The sequence below is a fragment of the Psittacula echo genome (genome assembly GCF_963264785.1).
Source record: "Psittacula echo genome assembly, chromosome: 1".
Lineage (NCBI taxonomy): Eukaryota > Metazoa > Chordata > Aves > Psittaciformes > Psittacidae > Psittacula > Psittacula echo.
Window position 1 is genome coordinate 155,661,659 of NC_137735.1, and position 17,734 is coordinate 155,679,392.

Here is a 17,734-nt window from a genome sequence, read left to right on the forward strand (position 1 = left end):
GAAAAAAACACCCCTCTGAAAAACATCCACACCTTAAGAACACTGAATTTTGCAAATGAGCATCAAGTTCTCATTTCTGGGTAATTCAGGCTGGTAGTGAGTACGTAGTAATGGAAGAACAGCAATGGACAAAGTATTGTTGGGCAGTGGGTTGAGGAAGTCAAGGATAGTTTAGCTCTTGGGAAAGTCTGAAGGCAAGCATGAGATAGAAAGAACTCAGGGTAACTTCTGCAAGGAAATCTCCTAGGAAAGCCATATCATAGAGCCATTATGCCTGCTCTAATGACATCAGTAAAAATGTCAGAAATTGTTTTAAGCCTGAGCACTCTGGATCTGAAAGTCTAACTTTCAATAGTATGCTCCTTAGGAAAACAATGGATTAATGACTACATCCAGCTATCAAATGGAACAGCTGTATCGCACACAACCATTGCAGCTGGTCATAGCAGATTGTAGAAAGCAAAAGCAAAAGGGAGAGTGAAGAGGAAGAGCTTTAAAGGCTTGGTGACTGACAACATAGTTTTAAAAAAGCATATTTTACCCACAGAGGAGAGGACATAGACAAGCAAAAAAGAAAATGCTCCCAAAGTTTTGCAAGCTTGAGAAGATAGTCAGTAACTCTATGTGCTTCATGTAAGTTCTGCACTATCAGTTCCTCTGAGAGGTAACAGCAGGAAACAAACATCAGAAATAATATAGCAAATATTTCCTGCAAATTGGAAACTTGATTCCTCAATTTGTTGTCAAAGCCCAGCTAGAGAGCTCAAATAAATCCCCTACACTGAGCAAAGCTTTTTAGCTTTATCCTCACAGGAATCTGTTACAAACTATGCTTGCAAATATGACTGCTTTGTTACTCAAACCTGAAATAGAAAATAGAGCAAGTAATCCTACTGACCCACAATCTTCAGTTCAGCATTTGCATAAATAATTCCATGTGTGTTTTCTGCTATACATTGGTACATGCCGGCATCGTCAAAGGTCAGACTTTGTATTCTTAGTTCACCTTTCCGGAACTAAAACAGAATCAGTAAAACAACAAGATATTCATATAGACGATGTATGCTGACAAATTTATATCCCTTCAACATATCTTCTATTTTATTTTTTTAGGGACAACGTTCAGAAAGGAGTTCCTCATATAACATTAAGACATCAGTGAGATTTTATTTTACCCATGTTACATTTCAGTCTTTGCGACAATCTGTTCACCTTCTTGTTTTAAAGACAGACTCAGTGTTTATCTATATGATGGAAAAGTCTTAGCTGAGTGGCACTTGACACATCTACTCTCCAGTCCCTTGTTACCATACTAATGTAAACACTACTGATTCAGAAATAAGAAACAAGAAATGAAATTCATTTTATGCCCATAAGCTTTGTTTTTCTACGCTCATGGTTCAGTACCTTCTATTGTATGTACATCGTTCTACTACAGTAAAAGGTCAAAGCAAGTCCCAGTGAGGCAGAAGTTTTTCAGACAATTCCCCTGAGAGGTAGCATAAATTATTTTCTATTACATTGTTTTAATATCAAAGAAAATACAGTAAATCAAAATAAAGTACTTAATCTATTTCTAAAAAATTGTGTATAAAAGTACACAAAGTGTGGTGGTGCATTTTGTAAAGTACAGCTAGATGTCTGTTTTTGAAAGATCATGTTAATAAATCCTGTTTTCTTGTCAAAATCAAGCTGAAAAGCTTTAAATCTTGTATATGAGTGAATTGGAGTGCATGTAGCAGTGGAAGATTAAAAGAATACTATTTATCTGAAAAAGATTAAAGGAAACATATATCCTGCACTTTTATTTAAAAAACGTTTAAACCAGATTTTTCTGAAAATTTTTACTTTTTGCTAAGTGAAACACCTAATTAAAAAATATCTGATTTAGAAACAACCTATATTTTTAAGGCAATTTAAATATTTTTGCTATTTTCCATTTGGAAATCATCTCATAATATTAACACACAGCATAATCTTCTGGTGTATTACTGCACAATTACACACCGCTTTCTGCAATCCAGCATGGAGACTTTGTCAGTGAAAGCCAAGCTGAGTGGGGACCATCAAGCATTTCACTTGTTAAATTACCTGTTTGTAATAACTACTGAAGCTAGAAAGCAGCATTGTTTTTCCCGGTTTAAGCCATCTCCATATGCCAGATGGTGATACCCCTATTCTCCCTCCAAGTTCCCACATTTTTCTTAAAACATAAAGACAAACCAATGCTGCCTCATTGTCTTTTTTTGCTTGCTTGCCAAGATCAGTGCCGCCACAGCTCAACAGATGCAGCATTACATTGTGCCCTCTTCTATCCTCTTTGTTCTTTAATGGCACGTGATACAATAGATATTAAGCAATAGATATTACATTGTTGAAATGCCTGGACAGAAAATCTACTTTGGTTAAGAAAATAACCAATGTAATAAATTTAAATTATCAAATGGTACTCATTTAAACTTCACATCACCTAAAATAATGGAATTTTGCAATAGGCTATGGCTAAAAAAAATGTGAAAAAGCACATGATACAGGAACATTGGTAACTTAAAAATTACCCTTTCTTCTCTTGTCTGACTCTATTTTGTCTTACACTTTGAAAGACACACTCATGTTTAATGTGGTAAAAAGGATTATTTTTGGAGATAAGCTGATAGACATTTTTTATCCAGAGAGAAGAAAATAGCATTTATATAAAGAGGACTGGAGAAAAAGGGATATCCACCTCCCAACATGTGGTCAAAAGTCGAGTTCATAATTCAGACTGAATATTAAATAGCCTAAAGAAATATTGAATTCTTCATATCCCCAGAAAACTGAAGAGAAGACTGAGATGAAACTAAAAAATAGATTTTAGTGCCTAATGCAAGTGGATCAGCAAATATTTGTATCATTATAATTTATTTTCTTTTAACCTTTTAATAATGCATGCTTCAAAAAATAATATCCATCAGCTAATCAATCAATCAATCCTGTATTATCTATGGCAATATACTTACCGCGACACCGTTCTTCAACCACCTAATTGTTGGAATAGGCTTGCCTGTAGCTACACAAGGCCAGTAGAGGTCACTGCCTATATCCTTCTCTGTATCATTGATATGTTCTACCCACTCAGGAGAAGCTGAAAGATAAAAACCATGATGCCTTGTAAATATAGCAGATACATATTTAATTAGCATTATGTTGTATTAATTCCACTGCTTTTTCATGAGTGTCCAGAGTTATGCTACCACTTATGCTGACCTGTCTATTATACTATGTGGAAATTACTCAGTTAACACCATAAAATGACAGTTAAATGACACAAAATTGTGCAAAACCATGTAAGTACTGAAAGGGTCTCCAGGAAAATATTCTTTTGGTCCAGAGAAGCTAATTAAGAATTTAATATTGAAAATGTCCCAGCATTTTTGGTTTTGCTAAGGAAATGAACCTATTTAGTAGCTTTACCTATTACAAACAGTAACAACCTTCCCACACCAATTCTGAATTTCTCTCTGTGAAGTTCAAGCACTTAACTAAGGATCTTAATTCAGCAGATTTTCTGTACAGTCAATGAGAAGAGACAGAAATCTCCTGAAGGTAAGTCAGATGTTATGGACAACCTTTTCATGCCACAGTTATGTGGCACAAGCCTCAGTCAAGGAGTCAGGTTACTTGGGATGATTTCACTATGAGCAGTAAGATGCAATGTTTTGGTTCCCTCACTTAGCCAAATGCATGAAGAGAAGGGACAGATGCTGGAGGAATAAATAGTTGAGTGTAACTAGTAAGAGAGATAGCTAAGACAGACCAACAAAAGAGGAAACAAGTGTAACAAACCCAATCATCTCTTTTTCTTCTTGGAAGTTCTTTCACTTCAAGTACTCTAAATTTATTTAATTTCCATTGCTATGTCATTACTATGTCAAGGTGTATACACAGCTATCATAACCAGACAAATTAAGTAGTTGTTCAATTAATACTCAAATGTTATGCCTGGCATTCAATGCATGAGTTTTCATTTTGCTCTACTGGCTTGAACAGCAGTGTGTCAAGAGGATGCTATGAGTCAGCACTGACATCAAGTATGGAAACAAAGATATCTGCAACATACGTGAAAGCAACATAGATTGAGAAGAATAAAAGTGTTTTACTTACCTTGTACATAGACTCTTGCTTGATGTTTATCTTTTCCCTTATAGTTTTCAGCTTCACACTCATAAAGTCCTTCATCTTCATACTGAATATTAAAGATCTTAAGAACTGCACCAGACATGCTTATCTCAGCAGTGGCTGGCATGGGTTCAAGGTATTTACTCCATCTGAGTTCAGGAACCGGACTTGAAAAGGTACAGTAAAGTACAAATCAGCATGTTCAAGCACTGGCTGTTAAATTGCAGACTACAAAACAGCGTTTGATGATGAAACATGTCTTTTCATTCCCTGAAATATGAAAGCAAATACTGCTGTACAATAACTTTAAAATACACTTACTTCCCAAGAGCAAAACACTCCAGCGTCACATTTTGCCCTAGGAGAGCATACGTGTCCTTGAACTTAACTTTGATATCAGCAGGATATACTTTAGCACCTAAGATGAAAAAAGAGATTTTCAGGAAAAGCACATCAGAAAAGAATACAGCTCAAGAAAAATGTTCATAAAATTCCAGACAAAATCATTTACATGGGGCTTGACTGTTCATGAGGTCTGATGTAGCACTGAAATTTTAATAACAATGCAGAATTATTTTTCTCAACAACTAGTTATCTTTCTCTGGATGGTAATGCCTAATATTTTTTACAGTACAATGCATTTTTACAGTACAAATGCATTTACTTGCATTTGAAGTGTGATGATGTATTGTGCATGTGGGTAGACAAAAGCCTGAGTCTCTTTTTTCCACAGATTCTTTTACAGAATGGAACATTCTGAATTATTATGAATTTAATATTATTATCCTAGTAAGGGTATGAAGCAATTAGAGCCAGCAAATCTACATCTTAATGAGGGCACAGGGATGTAAATGTAATCAAATCTACCTACTGATGATCTCTGTAGGACTCCTCTTGCAGTTCTAGATGAAGATCTCTGTATGAGTATTGGCCACGGAAAATTTGGACAAAGATCACTGATTTGTAATTACTCAAATTCAATTACAGTTCTTCAGTGGAATACGGAAAGTTTAACAGATAAAAGGGTCACTGAAATCTTGATGAGTAGCTTATGAGATTCTAGTAACTGACAGTCTGAAGTGGCAAAAGGAAACCTGGTTACCATTTGGAAAATATGCAGTTTTCATGAAGAAATAGCAGAGAATCATCTAGTAACACAAAGCCACGTAGGTGTCTTAGGGGATTGGCCATGAGACACAAAGCTTTTAGGCCACCATTGGATAGGAAATTTCAGCAGGGGAAAAGGATTTTCCATTTTCATGGGGGACTTACTGGGAAAAAATTAATTCCTGAAGCTGTCCATTAACTTTTACATGAAGTTTCTGTTTTATAGTAATATCACTTAGAACCAATGACAAGGTCAGAAAAAATATTAAAGGTTTTGGGATGAGTATAGGGGCTTATCACACAAAAGAGATGGTGTCTCTGGGGATGAGAACTCTGTTCTCGATAGTATGAAAGGAAATTTGTAAATGAATTCAGAGGGATTTCCTTCACCGAGATTTCACTGTGGATGGGAATGTTTTTAACTTCTATACCTGGAAAACTAAATAACATTGCACAGTAGTCATTATAACTTGCCACGTACTTCTCCTCACAGAGCTGAAAGTACTTATGAACAAGCAAAATTAAACCACAAACATTTTGAACACTTTTTCCAATAGAGACTTACGATCAGACTGGGGGATAAGTGGAATAAATTTGCTGAATACACTCTTTGTTATTGATGGGCTGGACACAAAACACGAATAATTGCCCTTATCTGATGCTTCTACATTCGCAATGTAGAGATTGCCATTCGTCTGTGACACAAATCGTCGTTTGTCCAAAGCAATGAATACTGGGAACTCGTTTAGAAGCCACCGATAACTGAGGTCATCTGGAGAAAAATATTTTCTAGTCAATATTAAAAACCAATACTATCAACTACTTAACCCATGGAATCCTGTCTGAATATAAATTACTTCACTCTGATATCTAGCTTATAGATCTTTCCTTTGGGAGAGGCAGTTATGTGGGAGAGAATATAATATGCATGTCTCATTAGCCAGCTGTCTACACTGAACACGAGTACTGCTGCCATGGGTGCAGATTACTGAGTACCCAGTTACAGTGTGTGAAGCTCCCGTTGGGCACAGTCTACCCATAGGAGCTGGAGTGGAGTGGGAGGAGATGGGCAGCTAGATCTTTACCTCACACAACTGAGAAGCTGGGAAGCCCTTATCAGCCTTGCAATTTAGACAAAACCTTAGACTATTTTAACTAGCAGTATATCTCAGTTCTTTAATTCCTCACAATACTTAGACACAGAGTATGAAAACTAAAACATTATCCCATTTTACAAGATAAAAGAGATGCTAACACCTGAATTCAGCCCTCTGAATGGAACTGCAGATACTTGAGTTTATGGGCATAATACCTGCAGAACTCTTCAATAGCTAATGATGAGATAAAGGCACTTCCAGAGCATAAATAATCTCATCTGATGCCTACTACTGTTCCATGACTTTAGCCAGTGCCCATGATCATTTCTGTTGAGGTGATTTCATTAGGTGGAATGAAACTGGGTCTTGCCCAAGGCCAGCAGAAAGTCTGGGATGACAGAATGATACAGTGACATGTACTCAGGTCTTTTGAACGGTAGAACAAGTCTCCTCTCCATTATCCAGATTAGCCTGAGTAATTTAGGTATCAAAACCTATTTGCAAATTGAATAATATCCTTTATATATAGTCAACTATAGGCATATATACAAAATGGAAACCTAACCTAAACAGTGATTCTCAAGCTGCATGAAAGTTACTGCTTAAGTAAAATTAAAAGAAACTTTCAAAAATAAATATTTATTTCTTTTCTACTCTTAAGCAGTTGAAAATGAAGCACTTTATGCTGAATTACCTGGGTAGTGGTAAGGAGGCTCACAAAGAAGCACTACTCCAACACCTTCTCGCACTTTAACCTCATAGCGTTCCTCAGGTGGAAAGGGATCCAGATCTAGTTTAAAAAAGAATGGGGGAGGAAAACCGGGGTTTTTACAAGAATTTTTCTTTATTATTATTTTCAGACCTGTAGACATTAACACAGAAAAACAACAATATATGGTAGATAGATATCTGTGGACCCGTAATACCAGTTTTGCTCATTTTAACTTCGTCATTATGAAGTGCAATGATTTTTTTACAGTATTTTAGTCATCATAATCATAATTGCCAGAAAAACACCCTTGTGCAGATCGTATCCCTAAGAGTAACCTTGTGAGCTACATTTGAAGAAGGAATCCCAATAAGAGAAAGGAAAAGAATTTTAGGTTATTTTTCGATTGGTTTCTCAAAAGATGCAAGTTTAATCCTTTAATGTAACTTAAAATGGCTTCTCTAATATGACCTGGCTGCCCTCTCTGATAACCCCAGCACCCAAGGACTGCTAAGCAGTTACCTCAGACACACCTTTTGTACTACAAGGTTGGAACAGAAGTTACTCAGGTCCCAGAAGAAACCTTAGCCAACCCTCTTGAAACCAACTTCCATGCAGCAGGGTAGAGACTGGGTAAAATTATAAAGAAACAAATGCTTCATGGAGCTACACATCATCCCACAGACTGTGGGAGAACAGTAATGGTATTTACAGTGATAAGACAACAGTTGCAACAGGGTCAATAATGGCACTTTGCTGCTTCTTTTCACTCATTTTATGTATCCAGTCTGAAATTAAACTATCTGCATCTTGAGGTAGGGAAGCTTCTCTTGTGAAGCTTCTCCATGTCACCAAGTGCAGCAAGGTTGTAGAGATCACAACTGGAGTCCTGCTTTAAATGTTACTGTGGTGCAAACAATATATGCGTGACAGCCACATGCACAGACTCTGAATGCACTATTCTACCATAGAAATCAAGCTAACTTCATTCAGATTACTTCAGCTTTCTTCAATGGTACGCAGCTATCCAGTCCTACTAAATTGCGATTGCTGGATCTGAAATCTAACTAAAACCTAAGTCTAAGAGCAGCCAGCCAGAAACAATAAAGGAAAAATCAGGACAGAGCTGCATCGTAGAAGATATTAAGAAGGAAACAGAGACTATTCACTACCATAAAATGCAATGTATAGTTAGATGGATCCAGTAGACAGTCGGCATTATCTAAAAATAATTAGTTTCTTAGCTTCGAAACAGCTGCTACATTTACTAAACATGGTACAGGTGAAGGATTCCTCCAAAGCCAACCACAGCTGTCAGACCTGAATGGCTACAAGAATCTAAGAAGCAAATGTCATTAAGTTTTGTCAAATGCATGAAAAGAACTCTAGGAGAGTTATGTTCAGGGAAAGACGCCTCTTCCAGCATCTGAAACACTAATGGTTATTCTGCTCAAACTGACCAGTAGATAACACAGATCTTTCCAGTGACTGACAGGATCCTGACTAGATCAATGCCTAAATGGCAGGTGCTGTAATGGGCCACTCTAAGGACCTCTTTAAGGACTTCTGATTATTATTTTATTTATTTTTATCTTGTGCCTTAGTGCAATGAATGTATTCAGCTCTCCACAGCTAGCTCCCAATTAATTTGGAATAGTAATCTTTCATAACAAAGAAACTAAGTTTACCGTATGGACTCAGTAAGAATTAGCTATTTGACCAGACAGGATTTGTACTCGAAGCCAAGGAAGCTCTTCACACAGATTGGAATATCTCTATTCATATAATATCTCCAGTAGTTTGAGTATATTCCTGTTCCACTTGCCAGCATGGACCTGACTACACAACTACTTTGTATCTTGAAAATATTGACTGATCTCTTCCTAAAACATCAATTTCCTTGTTTCAGATCTTTTGATCATCATATATATACTTGTCACAGTTACTCAATTTTGCTTTCTTTGGAACAGATTAGTGCCTCAAATCTCTTGCAGAAATAGGAAGAAATAAAAATTACAATCATTAGCAAAAAATGTGTTTCTAATTTGATACTGCTTTGCATATGCATGGTGTAGTGTTTGATGAAAGGAAAACCTATCATTGCTTTAAAGTTATTTTAGCTATTTTAAAGTCTAGACATTTTGTTTATAGTATTCTTGAATAACTTCTAAATATTTAGGACGGCCACCACAAATTTATAGACATTGGAACAGATAGGCAATTTGTGTATGTAAAACATTATGCTAGTCCTGAAATAAAATAGTCTATACCAGGCACAGAAAAGTCATTGAACTATTCAGATGAAACTGTATACCTTTTTCCCACTTATGAAATGCTCTGTTTCTGACTGGGTCTTGATATCTTCTTTCATAAGCACTACTTAGTTATTACTCAATAATTATAATAATTATAATGTGTGATTCCATGAACTCTTAATTGGAAGAAATCCATTTTTAGCTAGAATGAAAGAACTAGCATAATCACTCTACTCCTATAAGCATACAAGCAATAGCTAAAGAGTATGCAGATTTCTCTTCCTTGTCATTCTTTAGCCTCTCTGCTGTGAAATTGCTGTGTTTGACTATTCTGAAACTGCTTCCCAGCAAATAGAACAGTGAATCATCTCTGATTTTGCTCAGCACACACCAAAAAGCCACAAAATACTCCTACAGGATAAAATTCCTTCCTTCAGGAGGATGTGTGTAAAAGTTAAAAAAGATTTTAATGGGTTTTAAAGCACTGGATCTAAAAAGATCCAGCTCTGCTAAAGACAGTGTTCTCAGATGTTCTCAGCATTAAAATGCACAGAGGCCTGTGTGAACGGTCACTGGTAAGAGAGGATTAATTTTTTTGTGGATTCCTATTTTTGTTCTCTGATGAAAAAATACATTGAGGAAAAAAAGCATCTTAAGGCAAAATAAAATAAAAATCCCAAACACTGTGCTCAGTCAGCAAAATTTTACATTACTCTTCTTGTAGTACATCAGTTTTTTACAATTCATGTATTTGTTGACAGTGCAGGTCTGCGCATATGCATGCATTCACAAGGCTGGCTCATGATTGTCAGAAGCTGACAGAAATGTCCCCCAGCCGGGTCTTCATCACAGCTTAAGAGTCGAGGAGCATGTTTTACTAGCAAGTGTCATGCCTTCCTCCTGCAAGCATCTTGGTTGTGTTTGCACTGCAGCAGCACCTCATCATCATATATCCCCACTTGCATCTTTCCTCTGTGACTACTTCTCCTCAGTTCCTACCATATCTAAAAAGAGTCTGGACATTATTATCTCAAGATCTGGTTCCATATGTCACTTCAATTAATAATTTAACAATAACTCATTGAGAAGGATAATGTGTCAGCTGAATGCTAAAAAATAGAAATGCTTACAAAACTTATTATGTGTAGATCTCTGCAGACTAAGCCACTTAACGTATCGTTTTTACAGAGTAATGCAACAATAGCATATGTTAGCAGAAGACAATGCAGCTTCTATGCTTTGACATGAACATCAACTTACATCCAAAACTCAAAGTGGCTTCACTGCTTCTGACGGTTCCAAAGATATTAGATACTACACAGACATATTTTCCAGCATCCCTTGATTTCTCTGGATTACTGATAATAAGTCTGCCTCCCACCATACTGTAGCGATCCTTTGTTAAATCAATGTCCCAGTTGTTGAGTTTCCACCTGTTAAAAAAAGAAAAGCCAGATGTAAGGTTTGGCCCCAAAACCCAAACCTGGTAAGAAATATGATTTGAAAAATAACTCATGGATTATGATAAACTATATAGGAAGGTACGGATATACTTCTATATATGTTTTATGTTTTTCTTCAGCAAGAGCCACAGATTTAAACTCCATAGATTTTTTAAATATAACAGTCTCAGACTGCATTAGCCTTCTCAGAAACAGTCTCAGACTGCATTAGCCTTCTCAGAAATGTGACATAGGTTAAAACCTGATTGATGGCCATGCAGCAAAAGATGCTTGAGCGGGCTGTGAATGAGCTTGGCAGCGATCAAGTATTGGATTGCAAACATATCATCAAATAGTTATCTAAGGCCAAATTAGCTAAGAAAATACTCCCTCTGCATCTTTAAAGTATGGAGTAGTGAAATTTTTAAGAGCCTTTTGAAAACTTGCTGTAGGGGATGAAAATATTTCATACAGCCTAACATGCCAGTGAAGTCAGAGCAGAAACAGTGGAATGCCTGATTCAAGACCTACTTCCTACATTCAGAAAATTGCTGGACACTCTCACCTTGATTACTGTAAAACCCCACAGACAGTTTCCTGAGTTTCTGTAACTTGTACTTCAGAAACTAGGAGGGAAATTCGGTCGCCTAGGTCTGGCCTTTACTGATTTAAAAAAACTTAAAATACATGGAGTGGGAACCAGCATTCATCATCTATAGCTCTGTATTTACCACTGTGTCCACAAGGGGGAGCCCATAACTTTCTCATACAGAAACTGGACATTTCCTGAACACAAGTAGGAAGATGCAACTTAAAATACGTTTAAACATCATAAAATTATTTCGGTGTAAATACTTTTTTGTCTCAAAGTAAAGATAGGCATTAATGTCTGAAAATGAGAGTACATGCCCTATGTCTTCCTTCCTCATCAAAGATGTACTGAAATATATAGAATACCCATTTGGAAACTGAAATTGCAATTGTGAAAGAAAGAAACAATAATAAAGGTGATATTAACAAAAAATAAATAAAAAAATAATAATGGAATGGCAGGATTTTCAAGATGCAATAAACAGCATTTGGGTTTTACAAGATTTTAGACGCATCACTTCAGTCCCATGAGACATACTGCATGTCTGTGTTACAAATAATAAATCCTCTGTTTGGAAATACCCAGGAATAACTGTCAAAGGAACAGCTTATGCTGCAATGAGAATGTGGCAGGAAGGACTTATCTACCTCAGGAGAATCTTGGCTCATGAGCGGTTGGCAGGCTGAGAAATGAAAATATCATGTTGAGGTAGACTAAAATAACAATGTGAGGAAATAAGAAGAGCTCTGGAGGTGCAAGGCAATTCTTCCAGAGTTACTTTGCTAGTTCAGATTTTGCAGAGCCCATAACAGATACGAAGAATGCTAAAATTTATGTGCAGCCCATGATCGCTCTAGAGATGGCATGTTTACATAGTCTTGCAGACAAGGTGGGGAAGTCTCTGGAAAGACTAGAAGTGACGGGGAAGAGTATCAGAAGGGTACCGAATCTATGTGTATCTATTTGATCACTCTGCACTTCCAGTTCTCTCTAAGCATAGGGAGAGCAAACAAGTGCGACAGCAAAACGCAGTATAGAAAAACTTGTAAATATACTAGAGACAGGGATCATATCTAAAAGAGGTATTGTAGTTCTCCCTGAAATCCTTCACAGGTGGGTCTGTACATGTAGACAACCTGTAAGCATATTTAAAGAAAAAGGTAATGAAAATTTTAAACACATTTAAAAGAATGGCAAACAGACTCAATTGCTTGTTCTGTCTTAGAAGCCAGAGTCTAGGAAAACACCTAAGTGAGTACTGGAGGCGGATCATAGGATCAGAGAACAATTTAATTAAATTGAACTCTTACTGGCAAGAAATTGTATCTGACCCTTACTATGATGACAACAGTCTTCTGCCCATGACTAGTTGTAAATTAGTCATGGGCTTAATAGTGACAATCTTAAGGATATTTTCCTGTACAGAATGAGCAGATAACGGCTGACAAACTCATATGGATACCCAGAGGTCACACACTAAAGCAGAATTGCTCTGCTAATAACATGACCAGAAATATTGCGAAAGAGGTCACGTGTGAATCCCTACTAAACTAGTTAAAAAGTATTTCCAGAATAAAGTTTTTAATGTCTTCAGTAGCACAGCTGACACATTATTGAGCATCTCTCTAAAATACAGTGGATGCAAAAGCAACATAGGATGTAGAATATCCAGGTTCAACAGCCAGTCATTCTTCTTTAAGAGTAAAATACAACAAAAAAAAAGCTGTTTTGAATTAAGAAGAACAAGGACTTAAAAAGTCTGTCATCCTTACCTAGAAACATGTTCTCTTAATTATTTTTTAAAGATAATTTTTTTTTTGTTTGCATCTGGATCAGTATTCCTTTCAAAAGCTGAAAACATCTAACACCAAAGGAACATACTATCTTCAATACTGACTAGACATTTGGGCAAACTGAATCAAGGTTGGTTCTTACTCAGAAATTGTAAATCTCCCCATTTTTCCCTGCCTTGAAGACTCTGTGTCATGTAGCATTTGTAATCCTTTTGCAATCCTTTTGTAACCTGTTAAGACAGCCAATCATTTCATAATTGAAACCTTCACTTAGTAAAATACGTAAGACCTGAAAATCAGAACAAGAGAGGTTACCTGTAAGTAGGAAAAGGAATTGCTCGAGCTCGGCAGTTCATTGAAACTTGTCCATCTGAAGATTCTTCTGGATAGATGGTATCAATGGGTTGCTCCTCAAAAACAGGTCCATAGCCTTTGTTTCCTTCCTCTGAAAAATTGGCAGATTGAAATTAATCGCTTTTTAATTAGTAGTCAACCTGAAGATGAAATTACATCACACCTTCCACATTCAAAATTATAAGGTTAAATATTGATTACCCCAAAATCAAGTTCTATATGCATCAAGAAAACCAGAGCAGTAAGGATAGCAGACGTACTGGCCTTCCTTTGCTGCCTCCTGCTTCATACCTCCCTTCTGAGAACTAAAGTAACTCAAACTATATTCCTGTGCCTTCTCCACTATTATTTAATTATCATTATGCCAAATGTGGTTGAGATAATTATGAATTGAAGTTATGCCCTTTAGAAATGCAGTAAGACCAACTTATTTCAGAGGCCAACAAATTCTCATCAAACAGGTCCAGATCCAAAACAACTATCCAAATATTAGGTGTTCCTTATCTATATCCTAATGGGGTCTAGTGGTTTTTTGCATATTCGGAATCTTTACTGCACCAGACAAAACCCCCTTATGTTGGCGATCAAAGCTGAGAATTACATTGTGTCAAGAACATACTTCTATCTTCCCTTTCAAGCTCAGGTATATGTATATCACAGTATCACAGTATGATAGAGATTGGAAGGGACCTCAAAAGATCATCTAGTCCAATCCCCCTGCCAGAGCAGGAACACCTAGATAAGGTTACACAGGAATGTGTCCAGGCCGGGTTTGAATGTCTCCAGAGAAGGAGACTCCACAACCTCCCTGGGCAGCCTGTTCCAGTGTTCTGTCACCCTCACTGAGAAGAAGTTTCTTCTCAAGTTTAAGTGGAACCTCTTGTGTTCCAGTTTATACCCATTACCCCTTGTCCTATCATTGTTTGCCACTGAGAAGAGCCTGGCTCCATCCTCGTGACACTCCTCCTTTATATATTTATATACACTAATAAGTATATGTTCACTTTCTCCCCTTCAAAATAAAATAAAAAATGTCACATTGAAAATAATTTTTTTTAAATTTAAGCACTTAAAGGTGAATAAATGTCAAACAGTTTTGTCAACAACCTATTTTTTTTTCATCCTTATCCTCCATTTGCTGATGCTACTGCAAAGGTCTTGGGCTCTGGCCACTCCTGCTGCATTCCCTTCTTCCTTATTTGCTGGGGCTGGAACTAGATGATTTAAGTTCCCTTCTAACCCAAACCATTGTATGATCTCCTCCAAACATGCAAGATTGCTCTCTGGCATCTGTAAAAGCAAGACTAGGAGCAATAGTGGAATGCTCTGGGAAAATCCTGCTCAGTAAACCCAGGATGTAACTGTTTTTTTTTTTCCTGTGAAAATGGCAAATGTCCATTCCAGGTATAGAATGGCACAGCGAGGAGGTAAAATTTTCGGACAACACAGCTGTCTAGTTCTCACAAGTCTCTGAGACTGAACTAACAGTATGGACACTTGTAAGCAAAGTCATGGGAAAAGCAAACTAGTACATGATTGCTACCAAGTTCATTTCCAGTCAAGTTCAGAGCCTTGCTCCAAATTCTAGAGATGCCAGAAGTGACCTTCTAATACAAGGAAAATGACTTTATAATATGAGGGAAAAAAAACAAACCAAACAAATTTCCCAATCTCTTCAGAGATGGCTGAATCATTTTATCTTAAAAATTTCCCAAAGCAACAGTTTAGGACAGAAAAATCCTAACATTTCACAATAGTATCTGTGCTGCCTATAAAACCCACAACATGTCTTCTAATGCTACATTTAAAAAACCTTCACAGATCAAGGGATAAAATGGCAATGCAAAATATTCATGTCCTTAACCCTAATTATGATTTTGTACTATCCCGTTAAAAGCCTTGTCTTTGGTTATAAAACACTCTAAATTACACAGTTTTTAGAAAACCTAAAAGAGAAGAAAGAATCTATCTATATAACTAAAGAATGCAAATTGTCAATGTTAAAATATCATATATACAGAAAACAATCCTTTCACAGCTATCTTTTTTATTGTTCCTTAATTCCATATTCATAGATAGACACTGGATTACAGCACCAGCAGAAGACTAGTTACAGATAAAAAGTAAGTTTCCTTTCCAGTTCAAGTTTGGGGAAAAAAAAATCAGCTTATGCCTTGAGGGCAGGAGCAGGTCAAGAAGACACTGTTATGCTGCTACACGTATGGTCAGGCAACTTCATTTTAAAGAACTAACTCATGTAATGAGAAGTCTTTCAAAGAAGCGAAAGAAGGCCACAAGAAAGAAAAGAAGAGGTTTTGAAAAATGGTTTTCTTTCTTTCATGTATTAAAGCACAATATGATGTAAAAATCTACATATTGCTAGATCAAAAGTACCTTCAGCCTGAAAAGGCAAGAACCACGTATTTGCTTGGAGACTGGAATGACTGAGCCACAAACCTGATAGCGCTTTCTTTGCAATTTTAAAGCATGAATACAGAATAACAATGGCCCTAGAAGCAAATAACCATACCCTGTACAGCTGACTCTTTCCACCTTAGGACTCAAATGATATTATAGACCACTTAGACATTTAATGGCATAAATTTTTAATGCTGCCAGCACTATTAAGTATACTGAGTGAATGTCTGTTTCTCACACCTATCAAATACTCTTTAGAATGGCACTTCTGCTGCAATCTATTATGAATCCGGTTTCAGATGCCTGGCAGAGCAGAAAAAGATACACAGACTGAATGTCAGGTGTGGCAACTGATAAATCTTTCATTCTCAGATGTAAGGTGAGTGTGGACCAGTGATATGAAACAGTAAGGAGGAGAAATGTGAAGAGAAAGGGTTTTTGAAAGGATCAACAAGAAAGTTCACACTTTAAGTGAAGTACCATGTCTATGTGAGGAAAATTAGAGACAGAGAAGGGCAGACTGAGTGCAAGGAAAAAGATCAGCTTATTGTATTTGTGCCTACAAGAAAAAGGGGAGAAATAAGTTGGACAAGAAAGAAGGAAATGAACGCATTAGGTAAACTAAGGATGAGAAGAAAAGCATGTTTCATTTGTTCTGGTCATGCTTTAGGCAAAACGATGAACTACCTGACCTATCAAATACTGTTACTGACCTATTTTCTGTGTACATTTCTTGTGGTTTACATTTTGACTTGGAGTAAAGGCTCTCACCTAATTCTGAGTATTTGAGGCATTCGTCAGTAAATTCTGCAAGCAAGGCTCAGACTTCTCAGCAGTGTCAAAATGTATTAGGAAGTTTCCACAAAGGTTAATAAAATCTCTACACAGCTGACAAGGTCATGGATCCTGTATAAGAACCATCTCTGCTGGAAGGTGGCCTTGTCATCCCTTCTCCAGGCAACACCTTCCAGATGGGCAGTGTCATTTTCCCTCTGGACATTCCTGCAACACCTCTCTTGCTTGTCTGACTTCTTAGGTAGCTGATAAAGCTAAAGAGAGTGGAAATTTATTCAATTCTATTTTTCTCGGTTAGTTTTCTGCCAGTTTTGTGAAGTTATTTTGTTCACTGATGAAGAGCTGTGCCAGTGCAAAGGGTGGAATAGTGGCAGGGCTATAGGCTTCCACCTTTTGTGCAGAAAAATGTTGTCTTATTAACTGAACCATCTGAAAGAACTACTGCCTAAGATACATATCTGAAAGCCTTGCTACTACTTACAGATGAGCTACAAAATTATATTAATGCACCTTTATGTCCCTGCACAAGCCTGTGAGAGATCATAATATAAAATACCCAACACATTCAGAGAAAAGATACCAAAAGTATGTCTGAAAATAACAATCAGAAACCACCTGAGGCAGTTCTTTTCAAGTCATCTCAACAAACTCCAGGAGAAGAGGAAAAAGGAAGGCACAATAAAAAGGATTAATCAGTGTATCTTGATTCTGTATGTATTTAATTCAGGAAATGTGACATTTTCTATATAAACATATTTTTTTAAAAAACTAACTAGTTTTCAAACTATTTAATTTTGCATGGTATACACTAATGTAGAACACTGAGACAAAGAGGTCTTCCAGCCCATATACAGTCCTGTTGCATCACTTATGTCTTAATCCCCCCACCCCCTGTAATTAAAAACAAATCAATAGCCAGTCATCCTTGTATCAATCATCTGTAGATGTCCTGTCACCTCATATCCTTCCATGTCCAAACCATCTGCCCATTCAAATGGCCTTGCATCCTCTATG

At 36.8% G+C, this 17,734-nt stretch overlaps 1 protein-coding gene across 1 annotated transcript in view; it reads right to left on the reverse strand.

The window, feature by feature from the left end:
• CNTN1 (contactin 1) overlaps positions 1 to 17,734 on the reverse strand; it is a gene marked incomplete at both ends in the record, with an annotated part of 137,298 nt that overhangs the window by 57,781 nt on the left and 61,783 nt on the right. Inside the window, 8 exon segments of the mRNA XM_080631191.1 lie at positions 899 to 1,016; positions 3,000 to 3,124; positions 4,144 to 4,325; positions 4,480 to 4,576; positions 5,831 to 6,037; positions 7,057 to 7,152; positions 10,587 to 10,759; positions 13,469 to 13,598. Of these exon segments, the coding sequence (XP_080487317.1) occupies positions 899 to 1,016; positions 3,000 to 3,124; positions 4,144 to 4,325; positions 4,480 to 4,576; positions 5,831 to 6,037; positions 7,057 to 7,152; positions 10,587 to 10,759; positions 13,469 to 13,598 (1,128 nt within the window).